General features: G+C 47.2%; 3 protein-coding genes across 3 annotated transcripts; 2 read left to right on the top strand and 1 right to left on the bottom strand.

The window, feature by feature from the left end:
• Positions 1–725: 725 nt before the first annotated feature.
• Positions 726–2,743, top strand: MIND_00786200 (uncharacterized protein; the record flags this gene model as incomplete). The annotated part of the gene is made up of 4 exons (XM_037364549.1): positions 726–851; positions 899–1,176; positions 1,231–2,299; positions 2,351–2,743. Exons 1-4 carry the CDS (start codon positions 780–782, stop codon positions 2,741–2,743), a joined length of 1,812 nt encoding a protein of 603 aa, XP_037220193.1. The 5' UTR covers positions 726–779.
• A 605-nt stretch (positions 2,744–3,348) lies between these two features.
• MIND_00786300 (uncharacterized protein) lies at positions 3,349–3,868 on the bottom strand (the record flags this gene model as incomplete). Its single annotated transcript, XM_037364550.1, has 3 exons — positions 3,349–3,431; positions 3,478–3,751; positions 3,800–3,868. 3 exons carry the CDS (start codon positions 3,866–3,868, stop codon positions 3,349–3,351), a joined length of 426 nt encoding a protein of 141 aa, XP_037220194.1.
• A 2,899-nt stretch (positions 3,869–6,767) lies between these two features.
• On the top strand, positions 6,768–8,855 carry MIND_00786400 (uncharacterized protein; the record flags this gene model as incomplete). Its single annotated transcript, XM_037364551.1, has 13 exons — positions 6,768–6,845; positions 6,899–7,202; positions 7,252–7,274; positions 7,327–7,387; positions 7,435–7,447; positions 7,499–7,638; positions 7,694–7,862; positions 7,921–7,954; positions 8,003–8,041; positions 8,089–8,123; positions 8,182–8,372; positions 8,419–8,717; positions 8,766–8,855. The coding sequence occupies 13 exons, from the start codon at positions 6,768–6,770 to the stop codon at positions 8,853–8,855; spliced, it is 1,476 nt and encodes a 491-aa protein (XP_037220195.1).
• Positions 8,856–21,886: the final 13,031 nt, after the last annotated feature.

Here is a 21,886-nt window from a genome sequence, read left to right on the forward strand (position 1 = left end):
AGTATGTACATTCCATGGTTGATGTATGCTAGGTAGATAAAATATACCTAGTCTATCTTGAAGCCAGGGTTAAACATGTACTATCTACATCTGATTCAGAGTCTTTAGTCCAAGCCTGGTCAACAATTCTAGAAATTTGTAGTTTTGTCTTTGAAAATTAGTAAACAAGTAGGCTTGCAGCCTTAGGGTTGTTCTCCAAAACATCTGAGTTTGACTTATCAGTTTGTGCTACGCCGCTTGTCGGCTTACCTTCAATCATTCACAAACTGATTTAGGTTTGTGCTAATGTACCGTCGAAAGTGGCACTGATTGTCACAACCTCGTATTACTCATCCATCAAATGTCACATTTTCTCATGTCAGAACGGCAGGAACGGGCCGTATCTCATCAACCTCCATAATAATTTAATAATTTGTTAGATGTAGCCACATTGTAGCAGAGATAAAATATCCATTGTCGGTATTCAAGTCAGGGCTAAAACCTGTCCTGTCTACATCTGAGTCTTTAGGCAGTCTAAGCATTATTATATGTAAATTCTAGTCAATTTTTTGTTGGAAAATTAGTATGTAAGCAAGTGGGCTAGCATCCTTGAGTTTACTCTCCAAAGCCTCCCAGACTGACCTCAGGTCTATAATCAGTTTGTGCTACGCCGCTTGTCGGCTTACCTTCAATTATACTTGACTCAATTGTGACATTGTGATATCAATTGTGACGATGTGACCGCCTTGTTCTCAGGATGTGCACCCACAAACCAGCCAGAAGCTTGTCGTGCATCCACGATGGAAGGTATTTGGAAAGCCCTCGTGAATTCACGTCTTACCCGCTGGATCATGGGGCTCGCACGCTTCAAGGTGAGTGTTTCATACTCTAGATGCCCAATTCTCATCGCTGTGCTTAGTTTCGACTTTTCTCGTGGCTGTGGACCCCTCGGCATGGACAGGATGCTACGAACCAAATAACGCCCCCTCGAGCGCTTCCCAGTATTGGCCTACATGGCCTGAACACTGACGTTTTCTCGGAGATTTTTGCGCTACTCAATGGCCAGGATCGACGGGCATTATCCGCTGCTTCACCCCAACTGCGCTCCTTGTTCATGCCCCTTCTATTCCGTCGCGTATGCTGGCAGCCTTTGTCTATGCGCGGGTTTCCGTCTTCGACGCTGTGGTCATACATACGGTGGGTTCATTCTAATTTCGAGAGAAATGACACTCATCGTCGCTTCATTGACAGTACCTTTACTGTGCAAGGACGCAGCGGATTCTCCGGGTTCCAACAAACGACGCCTACCGCAGACTACACGAAGGAACACCAAGCCCAAATCACTTCACAGCTCAATGAGGCTCTTCCTTCGATGACTAATCTGGATGAGGTCCGTCTCTATGATATCCCATTCGGCCCATGGACAGAATTCATTGAATCGGTGCTATTGGCTCCAACTGTCAAGCGACTGCTCCTGGCATCAGACCCTTGCGAAAACCCAAGTGAGGTGTCGCTATCGACCATCTCTCGACTTTCGCACGTTTCGTACAACATCCAACAACCTCTACACCACCCTTCCGATAGTGATTGGATTCGATCTTATAGCGCGTTTTCCAATAACGCGGACATCCGATGCCCGGCAGATCTTGTCGCAAGCGAAGGACGCCTGGCGCGTGCATGGCTCAATCCACAAACTCTCCAAAGCTTATCCATACCTGGCGAATTTGTGCTCGAAGCCCTAGATCTAAATTTTCGATGGGAGACTTTGAGTGAACTTCACCTTGAAGGTGTCTTTCCTTTGAGCCCAAAGGGGACCCCGGCAATGCTCGATGTCCTACTGGCCATGCCACATCTACGAGTTGGGCGCCTCAGGCTCGAACAATCCAATAGAGACATTGGATGTCGTGAATATGTAACGCGGGACGCGTTCTCAAGATTCGCCCTCGGTGAACGTTTGCTCCCTGATTTGGTGCATTTCGAAGCGCCAATTTCTGTCAACGATCACATTCTTAGTCTCCTTCCTCCAACGCTAGAAACACTACTTCTCATCGCCTATCCACTCAATCACTCAGAGTTCTTCAAACGACTCATCATTCCTGCTTCTGCTTTACTTCGCTTGCTCTCTGCCGCAGAATTTCCGACTCTTCGTTCACTGGAGCTATCTTATTCGACTAAAGCTGACGGAGAACTTTTGGCCGAAGAGGAACTACTCCAGGCCATTCCTCGAATGTTTCCTGCGTTACGACACCTTATGGTTCGACGAGATGCCCAGCGGGACGGTCCGGACGGCGTCCATTTTGCAACAGGGTGGGACCCAGCAGTGAGTTATTCTTTCGAATTCATCACTCGTAGCTCTAATTCATTCTTTCAGAGTCATTTTGAAGCTCTCGTTTCAAAGCTTGCATATCTCGAAACGTTTTCATTCGACGCTGATATTCCTGGTACCCAGGAAGCAGACATCCTGCCTGCTCGCCATGGTTTTGTTAACTTCGCTCCCGCGAGCGAATATACGGCCCAGCTGGTCAACAGTATAGCAGAACACCGAGCTCGTCCTTCCAAGCTTCGCAAGATTTCATCGTATATGTGCACCGGCGGGCAGATAACGGTCTTCCCCTGGGGACCGTGGTTGATTTGGGATATCGTACAAGTGGGGTTTGACTCGAATGGAAGCCCCGAATACGAAATCCGTAGACGCGAGCCCCCTCCGCCTCAATTTGATTCAAGATCATTTGACATACCCTGGCGCCCTATTAATATGGTGTAAACCCTTGAAGGAACTCGGATGTCTACGTCACGGCTTGATGAATCAAAAACCGGATCTCTTTTATAGACGTCAACTCGTGCGTTCAAAGCCTTTGTTATAACGGAGAGACTGGCAGTAACAAGGGTTGGTGTTCTTTAAATGTTTTTTATCGTGCCGAAGTCGACTGGAGAACCTATTACACGTGTAGCAGAATTAAATTTATATTTATCGATAGCTAAGAGACAGCTATTCCCATTGAGGCGAGTTTCGCGCCAATTTATAGGGTGCACCTAGATTCTCGAGAGTCTGTGAGTTGAGCCATGCCTGCGCCAGCCTTGTTCACAACAAAATCAGGAGGCTGACAGCAGCTTACTTGTTGGTACGCGAAAGAGCCTATAGCGATTTTAGAGGAGGTAGTTGCAGGGGCCGGTGCATGTTGTACGAGACATGTGAAAGTTGAGAGACAGTTGTGAGGGGAACGACACTTGGAGTCTTGCAGGGTTGTAATGCCAGAACTAGCTTTTTGACGCTTGGCCAAGCTGCGACCAGGGTTCAAATGGGACTTTATAGAGCTGGACCTCATCCAAGTTGGTCATGGAGGCTAGATTCTTGATCTGTGAAGCGATTCATGTTTGGACTTCCGCAGTGTAGTGAGATTTGACACTATTGGCGGACACAGGAAGGTCTATGTCCCAGCACGGCGAAGATACTATCGACCAGCATCAGCAAGTATTAGCACAACTGGAGTGTTCTACTGTGTGTATGACCAGAGTGAGGGGGCGGCGGCAGCTTGCGCTGGACCAACGGAGCCCATTTTATGCGACGAAATAAAGCGGGAAGAAATAGGGACCGCAGCTGGCGGGAAGCAGAGGGTAATGTCTGTTGATCCTGCCCGTTGAGCAGTGCAAAAATGTCCGAGAAAACATCCGTGTTTAGGCCATGTAGACCGGGATTGAGAGGCGGAGATACTACTTTATTGGTAGTATCTTGACCGTTCCTCGGAGCCCACAGCCACGAGAAAGGTCGAAACTAGGCATTGTAATGGGAACGGGGGAGTCTCGCAGACGGAAGACTCACCTTGAATCGAAGCCCGAGAAGCCAACGGCCAATGCGCGAGTTCACTAGAGCTCTCCAAAGAGCTTCCATGAAGCGAGATAGTAGAAGGAAGACAAGTGTATGTTTGTTTTGTGGGTGCGCATCCTTGGTATTGAGGACAAGAATGTCACGATGTGACTTGATGTGACATTCTTGATCTGTTTGTTGAGCAGTGTTTGACGACACAAAACCAACGCTAGTAGTACTTCCGTCTTCAGAGCTAGATGGTTGGAAAATCCCTGCGCACTAGCTATGTAGAATGAGGGAATGTACCGGTCGAATCAACCATCTGACGAGTCAAGACTCACGAGTCAGGTGACCGTGCACGCCTTATACACTCCATCATGTGCACCCACAACACGAGAGTACAATCTTGTTCTCCTTCTACAATCTCGCTCCATGGAAGCTCTTTGGAGAGTCCTCGTAAACTCGCGCATTGGTCGTTGGATCCTCGGACTGAGACGATTGAAGGTCATTGACACTCTTCGTTCTCAAGACGCTCAGTTCCCTTACAATGCCTAGTTCCGGATTTTCTCGTGGTTGTGGGCCCCCATCAACGGTAATGATACTAAGACCAAAGTCGGTTTCCCCCATCCACCTACCAGCCACAGTCTACATGGCCTGAATACGGACGTTTTTTCGGAGCTCTTTTCGCTGCTCAATGGGCGGGATAAACAAACGCTGTCCTCCGCCTCTCGCCAGTTACGAACGCTGTTTATGCCCGCTCTATTTCACCGCATAGAATGGGTGCCCTTGCTCAAGCACGAGCTTCCGCCGTCGTCATTATGGCCATATATACGGTAGAAAGTTTCAATCTTGCTACTACTTGTTGATACTGGTTTATAGTACTTTCGCTGTGCTGGGCGATATACTTCCTCGTGGATTCGACAATAGGCCTGAATCTTACTACACACATGACGTCCAACTTCGAATAGCCTCACAGCTCAATGCCCTAACATCTATGACTAACTTGAATGCGGTCGAGCTCAGAAAAGTCCCATATGGGCCGTGGCTACAGCTCATCGAAGTAATTATATCGACTCCAAGCGTCAAAAGGCTACTTGTGGCGTCGCTTCTCAACTCAGACCCAATCTCTGTTTCCCTTTCAACGGTCTCTCGACTTACACACGTCTCATATAATATCCATCGACCTCTCATGCCTCGCCAATTTGCTTCTCATGAACCAACTTGCCGATACCCAGCGGACCTTGTCGCGAGTGAAGCACGTCGGGCACGAGTATGGCTTAATCCGCAAACTCTCGAAAATCTATCCATACCTGGCGAATTCGTCCTCGAGGCCTTGGATACAACTGTTCGATGGGAGGCGATGAGGGAGCTTCACCTTGAAGGAGTTTTCCCTTCAAGCCCTAAAGGGACCGAAGCGATGCTTGACGTCTTGCGTGCCATGCCTCATTTACGAGTTGCGCGTTTCAAGCTCGAACAATCGAATGGGGACCGTGAATGCCGCGAATATGTCACACAAGATGCATTGACAAGATTCGCCCGCAATGAGTGTCTGCTGCCTGACCTGGTGCATTTCGAAGCGCCAATTTCTGCTGAAGAAAACATTCTCAGTGTTCTTCCTCCAACGTTAGAAACACTACTCCTCATCGCATATCCTTTCTTCCGTTCCATGTATTTTGATCGGCTCATCCTCCCCGCTTCTACCTTGATTCGCATACTGTCTCATTCCGAGTTCCCGACTCTTCGTTCGTTGGAGATTTCCTACTCGACCAAAGCCGATGGAGAACGATCAGCAGAAGAGCAACTTCTCCAGATCATTCCTCGAGAGTTTCCTCTTCTGAGACATCTCATGCTCCGACGAGATTCTAAGCGCGACGGGCCGAACGACACCCGTTTGGCGGAGGCGTGGACCCAACTGTGAGCTAAATATTTCTTCACCAAGCGAGCCTAATCCATTACTGTAGCGTTCCTTCGGCACACTCCTTTCTGAGCTTCTCCATCTCGAAACCTTCTCATTCGACGCTGATATCGATATTCCCGGTACTCGCGAGGCTGATTTTTTATTGGCGCGCCGGGGCCTGGTCAAGTCAGGTCAACGACCCAGTTTCGCATGACTACATCCATAGACTCGTCCCAAGTCTCGCGGAGCAGAGTGCGCCCTTCTACGCTTCCAAAGATCTCGGTCTATATGTGCAGTGGTGGACAAACACTCGCGCGAATTCGAATATCCTGCCTCCGACTCGCTATTAATACACGGCAACAACTAAGTTCTCTGGAGCTGAGCCCGGACGGGCCAATGGGGCTGGCCTTGGTCGAGCTTTTCCTGGGCGGAGAGCGACTTGAGGGAAGCATTCGCTCGGAAAAACGACCCGACGGGCCTGCTTCGAGCTCATGGTGTCGTCGCCGAGGACGGCGCATAATGCATGGTCCAAACTTTGATCCTCTCTATATGCGTCCTACCCACTCACCCTTTTTTTCAAAAAGTCCGGACGTTGACACGTTTTTTTGACCTGCAACAACAGCTTCGATATGCATTTTGTAATAAAAGAGGAGCAATGTTATTGTGAGAACCATACTCCGTTGACGGCCCTTTGAGTTACTTCCGTTGACAAGTAAAAATGGCCCCACATGCACTCACACGCCCACACACACAGAGTCACGCTCTCGAGGTCATCTGGATGCACTTGGACCATCTTCATTGGTGCCCTTGGATTTGATGGAACGAAATGAAACGGCGTCTATCCGATTGTAGTTCTGTGGGCCTCTCCTTCCCGATAAAAACAAGGGCAGCCGTTATCAGAAGGAACCCTCATTCCCACTGGTCTCTGTAGACGCGCCTTACTCCCGTTCTTCTACTCCTCCTTCTATCACACTTTCTCTCACCGTCGCTATGTGCCACTGAGTTAAAAGGAAGCGAGGCTATGGATGCGGGTCTCCAGAGAGATCCACACGCGATCCCCCGAGCTCACTGGCACAGCTAAACACGATGTCCGACTCCGACGAGATCAAGAGGGTGCCTCTGAAACCCATGCCGTACGACAGTGCAATTCACGAGTTCCAGCGGGTCAGAATATCCGCCGTTGTTCTAGTTTCCGGCGCTCATAACTTTTGCAATAGACTGCCGCTGACGTTGCGAAGAATCGCATCCAGAGAACATCCCCAGACAGCTATGGGATATTTTATGATCCTGAGACCAAGGGTCTCAAGGTGTATCACCCTCAGGCTTCGAACGAAATACCGTCCCCGACCACGTCAAATAAGCGTCCTCAACAAATTCCAACTTATCCGGCAACAGAAGCACGTTGGATGGGCAATCCTAATGATGCTATTGCCATCTTCTCTGGAAGTGGCGGGGTTCGTCGAACTGGAGGGATACCGGAGCTGAACGACGCAATTCTCGGACTTTTCCCTTCACAGACAGGTGAGCCAAGCTTCATTTTTTGTTGATTATAAAGCATCTTTGTTCTTAGATCAGTTGCATACGGTAGCAGTGGTATGTATCAAATGAACTCTCTTACCATCTTCAACTCTACTATTGCTGTTAGGGAATTGATACAGAAGACCCTTCTATTGGAGCACCCTTTCTGAGACTTCTCTTTGATACAGGTAGGCCTTGAAATTTAGTGGTATTCAAATATTGAGTTCTACTATAGGTTCCAGCTTGATGTCAGCTATTCTAATAGGAAAATTTGAAGCTAAACTTACCATACTTTACAGCTGGACATTTTCGGAAAATACTCTTCAGATGGACAGCCAAATTGTCTTCCAACGTCCCAATGCTTGTCATTATACCTCTGATGCTACTTCCTTGCCTATAACCACTGCTGTATATCGGTATCACAATGGTCTTCAGATTGGTAGGGATTTGTTTATCTGTCTATTGAAGTCTATACTAATGCTCAGCCAATTCAGTACCACAACTACACCAGGGGCCTATGTATCTTGTTGGAAATCCCAAGTCAACAGCTCAGAATGAATATCAGGTTCATCGTGTGGATAATATGATATTTGGCACTGCAATTCAGGCATCTGCTGGTTTTACTAGATGGAACTTTGACGGAATACTTGGTATGGGATTAATGTAAGTGTTTTATCAATATATTTAAGTTACAGCATCTGATATTCTAAAATTACATAAGCCCACCTACTGATATCTCTGTGTTCTGTAACCAGGTATATTTTCTTTAGTTTTGGATGCCAATTTATATTAACCCTGAGAAGATTTTTATTCAACAATTATCAGCTCAAAGAAAAATTTCAGTAAGTATCGTCAATTATTTGTTCTTTTGATATATTTTAGCTTTTAGGCTGCAAGGTTCACAGTTGCCTTGAAATCAAAGGAGTATGCATATATTTTCTTTCTGTCTTTTTGTTTTTTTTTTGTTAATTTATTATGACAGGTTTGATAGCTATCTTATCCTTGGACCTCACAAGGCTATCCCAGATGAGGTATGGAGCAACTGGGTTAATACAGTGGATGGTTGTTCATCCTGGGCAATTCAATGGGATGCAATGATTATAATGGATCACAACATGAATACTATTGGCTATCTCCCAAGTCAAGGCCAAATGCCTTTTCTGGTGGATACAGGTATTGAAATTATTTCATTAAATTATAGGCCTGATATACTTTTTAGGCTGCTCAACCACATTTTTGCCTTGTGAAATCCGAAAAGCATTAGAGTCTGCTCTAAGTGCTGAAAAGGATGCCTTTTCAGGCAAACTTTTCTGCAGCTTACAAAATCCTAATTTGAAATCTTGGAAAATGCAGTGCTCCTTTGGCAATTGTGTTCTTACTATCCCACTTTTTCACTTTGTCGACCTTCATCGAGTTGGGCCAAAAGCTGATACAGTTTGGTGCAACTTCTCAGATGGTTTAAGTTCTGGTCAGGTTTATGTCAACCAGGAAATAAAACAAACCTACGTTTTGGGAAATGTAGGTATCTAATATTAATTGAAACATATACCATTAACAAGCTTTTAGGGTGTTATGAGAAACTTATTGGTTGAATTTGAATATCTTTCAAATCCTTACCATTATGGACGAATCCGCTTTGCTCAGCGCCCCCACTAGTACAATTTAGCTTGCCTTGGATTGGAATTGATTTGCTTATATGAAATAAGAATATTAAGATATATTTGTGCATTCTCTAGAGGAAAAATATGGTAGGAAGACTACAGAAAAGGCACCTATGTGTCTCAGTCCCCACTGTAAGTTATCAGGTCTATTGCACTGCATAGGACCTGATAAGTTCACCGTGTTTTTATCGTTTACCATAATAATGAATAATTGTGAGATAAAAGGATGAATAATGTTGAGTTCAATACTTTTTTTTTTTTGTCTAAGTCCATTCTAGTATGAATAGTGATGAATAATTTGAGGGGTATAAGACTTAGACTTCACAACTAACACTAGTATATAATATCACAAAGGAGTTTGTTAATAGCAATAATATGAGTACTGTCCTATTTTGATCAAGTGTCCGGGGGGTATAACACGTAACGGACTCTGTCCGGAGAAACAGGTGTCCGGAGCCCGAGGGAACGCGTAACGGGTCAAAATCTGACCGTGTCCGCAGTGATAAATGCTAAGATTTTGTGCATTTTTTGCCTCTAATCAGACATTTAGACGTAATTTGAAGCTAAAATGGTCAATTTGAAGACTTGGGAAATTTTTTTGAGATTCTATCCCACTTTTGACCAAATCCGTTACTGTCCGGACATGGCTGTAACACGTAACGCTCCCCAAATGGGTCCTGTCCAGAGGCCCGCATAATGCGTAATTGTCAGGGGAACCCCCGCTTCGGCCTCCTTCGGACCCTCCGAACGCATCCGAGGCGCATCCGACCGGCGCCCCCTCGGACGCTCCGACCCACCCCGACCATCGTCCACGGCCTCCTTCGCCCGCACAATCACCGATCCGTCAAGACCCTCCCAACGATCACCTTGGGACAGAGCCTGCGACGCCGCTCAGGCCTTCTGCACTCTACGTCGGCAGTTACGGACGACCAGTATATAGTTGGCGCCCTAGCAGGCGGACCCTTAGAGTTTCTTCTCTTTGGATCCTCCCCTGCTAGGTCAGTCCCTCCGTGTATTTCCTGTAGTCTTATTCACGCTTTGGATCCTCCCCTGCTAGGCTTTCGTCGGAGTCTCCAGGGTTGCCCTTACAGTAATCCGGACAGTTGATCGAAATGATACAGTATATCATGCTATGAATAATGATGAATAATTGAACCCCTTATGACTTGTGTTCATTTAAGTGCATGAGTCACACTGTTATGTAGCATCACACAGTGTGACAAATTTCCAAAAAATGAAATTTTCGCCATTTGACAGGAGAATCATCAGAGAATGTCACACATCGTCACAAAACAAAGTCCTATGTTTTGTCTATACAAATAACTTTCATTAGGTAATATATAGTCAGAGCTGAATGGTTATGCTAGCTTAAACCAATCACTAGCTCTGTCAGGGGATGAGGGTCCAGGTGCCTAGTTGATACCAAAGCCGGGGGAACAGCCCCACAGCCAACTACTTAAGTACAGGGCTATCTGCGCACGGACCAGTCACGTGATCAGTCACAGCTGTCACATCACATGCTCCCCTTACAAGCTCATATATAATTAACAAGATAATATCTTAATAACTAGACAGGCTACACAGCTGATTTAAGAATACCTGAATGGTAAGGTCTATATTCTCATCAATTCAATGTCATTTGTGTATCCATACTAGTTAATGATAATCTATCAGATGTTTTGATCTAGCCATATTTCTACCAGTTCTGCATAGATTCAGATGATTGTTGTACTAGTAGGCAGGTAGTTGTATTGTCTTGATATGATCTAATGTGGATATGGTCTCATACTTTTAGATTATACTGTTATACCACTTTTCTATAGCTTTTACTTCAAATTTTATAAAGCACAATGATGACTTGATATCTGGGTGAGGAATGAGTGAATAATCTTAATATAAGTTGTGTTATAGACTACTGAATGTCTGTCATAGCCCTGAGAAACCCATCTATCTTTAGACATCCTATATGTTTGTATATATGCCATGTATCCTATTGTGCCAATCTCCCAACAACTCACTCAGAGATGAGGGACCCCTTATGGATTAAAGGTAGGAAGTATACAGAGGGGTCCTCTGATGACATGATATCCCTCACACTATCTTATATACATATAATATGCTGTTATTCCTCAATATCCCCCTGAACTGCCATCTCACATATTATTGGCCATACAGCTATGATCTGATAGTTGATTATAGATTAAATATGTAAAACTTGGCAAATGAGATGTATGTCAGTGTTGAGTTCAGGCCGTTGATAAGCCGCAGTCTGAGACAGACCAGGAAATGACTATTTTTATTGATTTTATTGCTCAGTGCACGTCTCGGAGTTAATATGAGTCCTGAATGGTCAGCTAAGGAGTTAACTGCTAAAGAACCAGTCAAAATCTATCAGATCGCTCTAAGTGATTCTGAAATCTCGACTAAGAAAAGTTCACAGAGCCCGTTTCTCACTGTAAGGGCAACCCTGGAGGCCTGAGATCAAGGTCCTAGCAGGGGAGGATCCAAAGCGTGAACATTGGTAAGTAAATACAAATGAAGCTGACCTAGCAGGGGAGGATCCAAAGAGAAGAAACTCTAAGGGTCTGCCTGCTAGGGAGCTGACTATATACTGCTTGTCCGTAGCTGCCGCTGTCGGGCACAGAAGGCTTGGGCGGCGTCGCAGGCGAGGTCCCAGGGCGACCGTCAGGAGGGCGTTGACGGATCGGTGATTGTGCGGGCGAGATGGAGGGCCGGACCGGAGTCGGAACCGGAATCGGACCGGAGTCAGACGCGTCTCTGAGGGGCTGAAAGGGGGGGTTCCCCTGACATCACCCCCCCCTTTGAATGCGGCGTCCCAATGCATAGACCGGAACGGAATCGAGTCAAAGGTCGCGGAGGCGATGTGCTGTGGCTTGCCAGGGTACTTACGATAGAACTCCGCAATTTTCTCCGGGGCAAAGATGCGGTCGAAGCAGACCCACTTGGTCGGTGCGACGCGTCGTAGGCTCGTAGCCTTTCCATCTGACGAACACCCGCACCGAAGTAGTTCAGCCGTTTATACCTCACCATTGCGTCCAAGATTTCCTCTACTTCCCACTCTGGGACTCCGTCCTCGAGGTCTGGAGGGGGCTGGTCGTAGCTGGGGCGTCCATCGAAGGGGTCGTCCTGGGCGGGCTCGAGCTTAACAACGGGGAAGACGGGGTGGAGCTTGGAGTAACGCGAGGGGAGGTCGAGCTTGTAGGCAGCTTTGCTGATCTCTGCGACTATCTTGAACGGTCCGAGGCGGCGATGGGAGAACTTTTCCGAGGGGCGAGTCGTCCTGATGTCAGAGGCATCCAGCCAAACACGGTCGCCAACTTTAAACTCCGGAGACGGAGTGCGTCTCCAGTCGTAGTAATGTTTGTACTCCTCTTTGGCCTTTGTGAGTGCAGCCTTGGCTTCAGCAACCCCAGTGGCAATCTGGTCGCGGAACTCGTTCACAGACTCCATAGTGGAGCGGACTTCGGGTTCGAAGCCCATGTGCGGGAGCCGGTGATGAGTGCGGAGTGGGGACAGCAAATGAGCTCTCTAACTAACCAAACCAACAAAAACAACCAAAACTGGAAAAGTCACAAAACCCAAAAATCGTCAACTCCTTGTGCGAGTACAGGCCCCTGTGAACAGAGCCTTGGCACAGATGTGTAAGGTTGTAGGGTAGATACGAGTTTCTTGGCGAAAAACGTTGATTTGTCGTGCCCCAAAGCGTACTATCGACGAAACTCAGCAATAGAGAAGCGCCAATACGATGCCCAGAGAGTTTATACTTGTTGGATCAGGACTAACTGCCTTAAACCCTCTGAGTTGTCTCGAGTCAGGAACTAACTGCCTTAAACTCTCGACCAGCAACCGAAACCCAATAAACAGCAACCGGAACTCTTGTATTCAGCAACCGAAACCCTCAACCAATAATCCTTCCGACGCGATAATACTATTTCGAAAGAGCTAGCAAGATAGATTGACAAGCTAGATCCCCAGATGCACCTAGTAGAGCGGGGCAATCCGTGAACCTGCCAAATACAAAACAGAGATATAAATACTAAACAGAAATTGATAGAATCAGGGAAAATCTCGAGTAAGAAAAGTCGTCCATGTGCATAATTGTATAGGTATCGTTTCGCCATACGGCCCAGAGTCGAAAATCCAGGTCCAGATGACTGGTATCGCGTGTATTGGAGTCAATGACCTGTGTAAATCTTCCGTGTTCGCGACCATCTAGTTTGTCTTGTGAAGAATCCCTCGGTCTTGAGTAGGATAAGTGGATAGCTCTGCTTCCCAGCTTTCGATTGACACCCATAACTCGTATCTTGTGCATATGGCCTCAGCGGTGGTTGTCCCAACTCTCCTGGCGCATTTCCAATGTTCAGATGATCTGTTCCTCGACAGTGTTTTAGAGTCGCCGTTGATCACAGGTCCAGGCCCCAATCAATTGAGTAGGTTTTCACCGTTTAACCGTCCCTTGGCACTCTCGATCCTCCAGCATGATCCGAAACCACATTCCAATGATGTCAGTCGTCGATACCAACAGAGATAGGGGTGTCCCTTATCTAGGAGAAGTCGATCTCGAGTCTCCACTGAGCGCCAAACCGAATATGCCTTTTAGAATACACTCCCTTTGGGTATTTTGCATAGAATTGGATAGATTCTAGCGTAGAACAGGCTCTGCGAACTTTTCCTAGTCAAGATTTTGGAATCACTGAGAGCGATTTGATAGATTTTGACTGGAGTTTGACTGGTTCTTGTGCAGGTAATTCCCTAGTTGACCATTCGGGACTCATGTCAACTCTGAGACGTGCGCTGAGCAACAAAATCGACAAAAATAGTTGTTTCCTGGTCTGTCCCAGACTGCGACTTATCACCGGCCCGAGTCTGTCATGAAGGGGACCTGCTGCGTGGAGGAGTGAACATGGTTGTTGTAGGCGAACTCCGCTGCCGGAATTAGCTCGTCCCAGTCGTCCTGCTGATAGTTGGTGAAGATCCGCAGGTATTGCTCCAACTCCTGGTTGACGCGTTCTGTCTGCCCATCCGTCTGCGGGTGGTACGTGGTGGACGTGGCACCTGTTTGTCTCAAAAATGACTGTCAATTCGCAGTGTTGACCCGGCGTGGTAACACTGTGAAGCAACACAAATTTGCATGGTTCTGTAAGGGCAACCCTGGAGACTCCGACAAAGGCCTAGCACTAGCAGGGGAGGATCCAAAGCGTGAATAGAAACTACGGAAATACACGGAGGGACTGACCTAGCAGGGGAGGATCCAAAGAGAAGAAACTCTAAGGGTCCGCCTGCTAGGACGCCAACTATATACTGGTCGTCTGTAACTGCCGACGTAGAGCGCAGAAGGCCTGAGCGGCGTCGCAGGCTCTGTCCCAAGGTGACCGTTGGGAGGGTCTTGACAGATCGGTGATTGTGTGGGCGAAGGAGGCCATGGACGATGGTCGGGGTGGGTCGGAGCGTCCGAGGGGGCGCTGGTCAGATGTGCCTTGGATGCGCTCGGACGGTCCGAAGGAGGCCGAAGTGGGGGTTCCCCTGACATCACCCCCCCTTTGAATGCGGCGTCCCGATGCATAGTTCGAAAGGGCAGCAAGTCGAAGGTTGCTGAGGCGATATGCCGCGGTTTACCCGGGTACCTCCGATAGAAGTCCGCAATCTTGTCTGGCGCAAAGACACGGTCGAACCAAACCCACGAGTCGTGTGAAGCATCGTAGCCTTTCCACCTGACGAAGTAGTTAAGACGCTTATACCTTATCCTGGCATCCAAGATTTCCTCAACTTCCCATTTGGGGACTCCGTCCTCTAGTTCGGGGGGCGGTTCGTCGTAGCCGGGTCGTCAACCACTACCATAACCGCGTCATACCCATGGGCCTCCGGGAGCTCGACGATGAAGTCCACAGTGACGGTATGCCAACGTTCGGGTGGGACTTCGGTCAGATGCAGCTCTCCATGCGGAAGCCTTCGGAGGGCCTTCGTGCGGCAGCATAAGTCGCAGGTCGCGATGTAGCGTCCAATATGGCAAGACATCTGCGGCCACCAGTAGTTGCACGAAACCAACTCCAAGGTCTTGAACTGCCCGGCATGTCCGGCGACACGCGTGTTGTGGCAGAGCTCTATAATGCGCCTCCTTAGGTCTTTGTCTTTGGGGACTACAACCTTGCCGCGGAAGTACAGGAGGTCGCCTGAGACGGCCCACTTGTCCGAACGTGATGAGCGGGGGCCCCGAACTTGACCTCGGACCTTCAAGAGTTGCCGGGCCGCAAGTGCGACGGGTTCCTCTAGGTCATGCTCACCAGATAGCGCTTCCTTGATGTCGCGGACAAGTTCGGAGCCAGGCCCAGAGACGGTGACGGCCTCAAGCGCGCGAACGTGGAACAGTTCGGGGTGTAAGAGGGTAACATCCGAGTTGTCTTCAGAGATGCCATGGTCAGGCCGGCAGGAGAGAGCATTGGGGCGGCCCATCTGGCGACCTAGGACGTGGTGTAGCGTGAAGTCAAACCTAGAAAGGTACAATGACCATCGGGCTTGCCGACGATTAAGGTGCTGTGCCTTTTGGAAGTACTCCAAATTCTTATGGTCAGTCTAGATCTCGACCGGATGTGCGGCGCCCTCGAGGAAATGCCGATACTCCTCGAGTGCGCGGATGATCGCGAGCATCTCCTTGTCGTGAATCTCGTAGTTGCGCTGGACATCATTTAAGCTTTTGGAATAGAACACTACAGGGTGCCACTTCCCGTCCGGGGCGGATTATTGTGAAAAAACCGCCCCTGTCGCATAATCTGAGCTGTCTGCTTCAAGTCGGAAAGGCCGAGAGTCGTCCAGGATCGCTAGGACGGGCTCTGAGACGACCGCGTCTTTGATAGCTTGAAAGGCGGCGGCTTCGGCGTCTCCCCAGGTCCATTTCTGGTCTTTCTTGGTGAGCGCAAAGAGAGGTTGCATAAGGGCCGAGAAATCCCGAATGAACCTGCGGTAGAAATTAGCAAACCCCAAGAACTGCTGAACGTCCTTCTTGTTTTTCGGGCGGAGGCCATGCGGAGACTCCGGCAACCTTAACGGGGTCCATTTCGATGTGGTTGTGAGAGATGATAACCCCCCAGGTACTCGATGGACGATTTCTCAGAGTCGCACTTCTCCTTGCGGAGGTACAGCTTGTGCATTCAGAGCCGCTGGAGGACCTCGCGGACGATCTTGCGGTGCTTACAGAGGTCCGAGTGTGCGATAAGGATATTGTCAAGGTAGATCATAACGTCCCCTGAAAGAATAAGATCCTGGAAAATGTCATTTCATCATCGTTTGGAACGTCGCGGGGGAGTTCGTCAGGCCAAAAATACATCACCAAAGGTTCAAACAACCCTCGGTTAGTCCGAAAGGCCGCCTTCCACTCATCTCCTTCTTTAATCCAGACGTTATTAAAGCCCCAGCGAACGTCGAGTTTGGTGAAGTAACGGGCGCCCTTAAGTCTGTTGATGAGGTCGTTAATCAATGGAAGGGGGTACCGGTTCTTAATCGTCATCGCGTTAAGGGCGCGGTAGTCCTGGACAAACCGAAGTCCTCCGTCCTTTTTCTTAACGAAGAAGAGGGGGAAGGCCATCGGAGATTTCAAAGGGCGGATATGGCCGGTGGCGAGTCCCTCCTCGATGAACTTGTCAAGTTCGCACTGTTCAAGGGGGGAGATCGGATACACCTTGCAATTAGTGGGCTTTGCGTTGGGGACGAGTTCAATAGCGTGGTCCCAAGCCCTTCGCTCTGGTAACGTGTTGAAGGACTCCTTGTCAAAGACGTCTTGGAAACCCTTGGCCCAGTCCGGAATTTCCGAAGGCGGAGAGGCCGAGTTACGGGCGAAGGCCTCTGCAAGGCGTTGAGACACTGTGCTCCCAGCGCGAATCTCCTCGATGGGTGAAAGGAGGTGTAGAAGATGTGGTCGCCATCTTCAAGATGCTTGTCGTCGTCGAGATCTGGTGAGGGACTCGGAGGGTCCGAAGTAGCTCTGAGTTCGTCGTCAGCATCATCTGGGCCGGCAATATCGATAGCGCAAACAGTGGGGAAGGCACCCGCAAGCAAGCACGATTTAAGGAGTTGGAGGCGCCGAACCTCAGCGCGCTCGGTCCGTTCCTTGTCGCGGCAAGTGGAGCAGCTTCGGGGGCAGCGGCTCATTTTCAACTAATTTATTAGCTTAACTTAAGTTATGTGGTCTAGACCATAATGTCACTTAAGTATTAATGAAAACTGAAGTTTTTGCCTAATCTTATACTGTCCAGTAGTCTATTATCTCAAACTTAAGTTACACCTTATCACCTGTGGATTCCGCATATCCTCTCTAATTAGAATGACCATTACCCCCCACTGGTCATTCTAATTAGAGAGGATGGCTCTGAAACCCTACGCTGTGATAAATACTCCAATAAAGCTGCTATAAAGTGCATAAATCCCAAGCTCTAAGATAACTTAGGCTTATTAGTTACATAAGACTCAGACTTGAACTGGTATGTGACGTCACAAAGTGGTTTGTTAGTTGTTATACTACAAGTATATCATGCTATGAATGATGTTGAATAATTGAACCTCTGGTGACTTGTGTTCATTTCAGCGCCTGAGTCACGCTGTTATACAAGGTCACATAGTGTGACAAATTTCCAAAAAAGGAAATTTTCGCCATTTGACAGTACAATCATCAGAGGATGTCACAGATCGTCACAAAACCAAAGTTGTATGTTTTGTTTATACGAACAACTTTCATTAAGTAAGCTATAGTCACAGCTGAATGGTTATACCAGCATAAGCCAATCACTAGCTGATATATATGATTGAAGGACTACTAAGGATACCTGAATGGTAAGGTCTATATTCTTATCAATTCAATCTTATTTGTGTATTAACACTACCTAACAGTGATTATCCATCACACATTTTGATCTAGCCATATCTCCATTAGTTCTTCAGAGATTCAGATGATTGTTTTACTAGTAGGCAGTTAGTCACATTGTCTTGATATGATATGATGTGAATATGGTCTCATACATTTAGAATATACTGTTATACCACTTTTCTATAGCTTTTCTGCTTCAAATTTGATCAAGCACACTGATGACTTGATATCTGGGTGAGGAATGCATGGATAATCATGATGTAAATTGTGTTATAGACTAATGAATGTCTATCACAACTCTGAGAAACCCATCTATTTTTAGACATCCTATATGTTTGTATATATGCCATGTATCCTATTGTGTGAATCTCCTAATAACTCACTCAGAGACGAAGGACCCCTTATGGATTAAAGGTAGGAAGTATACAGAGGGGTCCTCTGATGACATGACATCTCTCACACCATCTTATATACATGTAATATGCTGTTATTCTCCAATATTGCCCTCAACCACATTCCACATCATATTGGCTATACAGCTATGATCTGGTAGCTGATTATAGATCAAATATATAAAACTTGGCAAATAAGGTGTATACACCTACCAGCATACTTGGATTGATCTCTGCATATTCTTGGAGGATAAATTGGGGTGAACATTCCAAGACATGCGCATGCAGTACTGGTTTACATGAATAGTGAGGTCTATAGACTGAGTGTTGGACCTTGAGGTGGGTATATGAGGATATTTGGATGTCTACTAGGACCCTGAGCCATAATCAGTTGTGGTTCTGCCATGTGTCACTAAAGGTAGCTGAATAGAGGGTAAGTACACATAGAGCAAAAGAGAGTGTCTTCGCTATTACAACTGGTCAGAAAATAATTTCAAGTATGATCCAAGACTTGAATGTAGAATGGTATAGACCTTCAAATGAGCCTGTCTAGCATTTAAATCGACCCCATAGCTAATCTGGATCTCTCACAGTACCATTATCAGTGTTATCTATCCCAAAAATGCTGAGCTCACCATGGCATGACCCTTGTGAGTCTGAGAAATCTGAGTATATCTACTAGTAGGGGTATGGTCTACCTTCCAGAAAGTGGTGCCCCTATCCCTCTAGCATATCTCCATCCTGGGTTATATAGTACCTGATGTCTCCATGAATTAACTAACCCTAGCATTGGCTTTCTAGTCACAAAGAAGTGAGACTATAGTAAACTGTTGTACGTCACTATATTAACTTGAATCATGAGATTCCATGTATGTAATCCTAAGATATCAGCAAGATGCTCCTCAACTCAGTATTCAGTCATACTTGGCAGTCAATAGATTGATGTGGTGGGACCAGATGGGGGGGTAGATGAGGGAAGATAATGGTAGAAAGGTATACCTTTCAAATGAGCTCCCTCCCAGCTTTATCCACCCAGGCTAGCTAGAGATCCATGGTTATCTTTCAGGGTTGATGAAGATCAAATACCACTGATAAGTGGATACATTGCATTCTTAGTATCTCATTCACTTAGGATTTGAAACTGAAATACTAGAGGTCTGGTTCGAGGTATCTGAACATATACATTACCTACTGCATTGGTTGGAGTATCAGATATTCCCTTTGTTATGAGTGAAGAGTGAATCCAGTGATGATATAGTATGATAGTGATCAAATATTCTGGTCAATGTATGGTACTGCTGAAATCCTTCCTAGTGGTATTTGAATCATGCATTTACCCCAAGTAGTTATAGAGATAGAGGCTCATCAGTTGTAGATCAGTAAGTGATTGGCTTATGCTGGGATAACCATTCAGCTGTGACTATAGCTTACTTAATGAAAGTTGTTCGTATAAACAAAACATACAACTTTGGTTTTGTGACGATCTGTGACATCCTCTGATGATTGTACTGTCAAATGGCGAAAATTTCCTTTTTTGGAAATTTGTCACACTATGTGACCTTGTATAACAGCGTGACTCAGGCGCTGAAATGACACAAGTCACCAGGGGTTCAATTATTCAACATCATTCATAGCATGGTATACTTGTAGTATAACAACTAACAAACCACTTTGTGACGTCACATACCAGTTCAAGTCTGAGTCTTATGCTAACTAATAAGCCTAAGTTACCTTAGAGCTTGGGATTTATGCACTTTATAGCAGCTTTATTAGAGTATTTATCATAGCGTAGGGTTTCAGAGCCATCCTCTCTAATTAGAATGACCAGTGGGGGGTAATGGTCATTCTAATTAGAGAGGATATGCGGAATCCACAGGTGTGGAGAACGGGACTCGCGCCAATAACCTCGAAGATAGGCAGGGAGACATTCGTTTTGAGAATGGTCTCTAAAATACCGGGTGGGTTAGCGCGTTCTTGGCGCGCAGATGTTATATGAAACTTATCATTTGCAGGCTTATTTGCGTCCCTCATCACAACGTCTTCGCCCTGTCCACCTGCTTGCGGCGCTCGAGCGTTTTTCCAGCCATCTTTGTGATTAATCGGGTTTGGTGGGGTGGGAATCTTGTTATCAACGATTGGAGGTGTTGGAGCTTGAGCGGCAGGAGCTTTGGGGGCTATTGGTTGTTGCGCAGATTGAGGAGGGGCTCGTGGCGCGGGTTTCGGCGCGTTTGTCGTGCTCGATCATTATCCGACTGGGTTAAACTGGTTCGTGTCCTTCCCACTTCTCGTAACTGGGTTTGCTAATTGTTCGTCATAGCTAACCGACGAAACTGCAAAGAACTCATTGTCAAGAACTTGTGAAGAACCAAATGTTAGGCCAGCCGACTGTGTTGTGGCCGCCTGGACCCCATCGGCACGCGCGCGCATATATGACGACACGCCTCCACGCCATCCTTGTGGAGTCTTTGGCAAGTCAGATCCATCCATCTGGACGTAACGCTGGGTATTTGGGTCAATCTTGACAAGAGCTCGCTTGATGAGCTCACGCATTTCGGGGCAGTAACGTGGGTGAAGCTGGTGAGTACCAATCTTCCCGCAAACGAAGCAGCGCTTACCAGTGTTTGCTGCTAGCTGTCTTTCAGCTAAGTGGAGCCGCATCTGCTCCAGCTGGCACGTTAAATCCGCAATCTGGGAATCTGTTGAGGTCATCGGCCCCTCTTGCGCCTGTTCTTGAACGGGTCGCTGCTGGATTTGAACTGGGCGCGGTTGCCCTGCTGTTGGTGCATGGTAGTCTGAAGAAGATGTAGTCTCGATCCTATTACCGGAATCGTCAAACTTAGCTTGATTAGGATTGTAGGTCTTTTCACTCCAAGGCTCGAATATCAACGAGTCGGGATCGAAACATTTCTTCAAGATATCGACTGTCGCGGTCAACGTAGGCGCCGTGTCACGGGTTCTATTGGTGGTTGGGGTCCGCTGGTAAAACCAATCTTTCATCGAAGAGGGGATTCCGCTGACAAAAAGATAGTTGGCCATCTCTTGTGTGATTCGCTTTTTCTTGACGAGGTTACCTGACATTCGCAGGAACTCGTGATAATATGCGTCAACTGCGATCTTGGATACAAAAGGTGACTTAGCGGCATTATCCTGGCAGAAGTCCTTTAACTGTTGCTCAGTGTAGTTCTGGACCGAGTCGTCGTCCGAGTAGACTGCAAGCAAGGCTTTTGAAGCGGCAACCCAGGTCTTTCCAGAGGCTTCGATATCCAATTCAGGTATGTATCTGATAATATCCTTCATGAGTACTTGTAGATATGATCGACAAGCTGGTTCTTGTCGACTATACCAGCTTGGACGCCGCACTCTGCGATAAGATCAAGGAAGTCTTTGGTGTACTTTCCATTGAACTTCGGAGCATTTTGCAAACGTGGAAGGGGCATAGGGGTATGAAGAGTAGTGGTTGCTGTTGGAGTTGCCATAATCTCTAGCGACTGAGGTGAGTGAACAAGTTAGGGGTCAAGTTAAGATAACGCAGCATCTGTAGTTCTCGATAACGGAATACCAGCCCCCTCGCAGTGGGCTCCACTGAAGAAGGACCTGTTAGTCCAAGCGAGGACTGATAGCGGGCCGAGGTCGAATCGAGAGAGATGCTGTGAAGGGAGTAGAGATGCGGGGTGGATATGATAAGATGTACTTATCTAGTAAGGTGAATCACAATGCTCGGGCTCGAAGATAGCGCTTGCTCTCGCACCCACTATGGCT

Source organism: Mycena indigotica (genome assembly GCF_014461135.1).
Source record: "Mycena indigotica strain 171206Taipei chromosome Unknown Mind.scaff0006, whole genome shotgun sequence".
Classification (NCBI taxonomy): Eukaryota; Fungi; Basidiomycota; class Agaricomycetes; order Agaricales; family Mycenaceae; genus Mycena; species Mycena indigotica.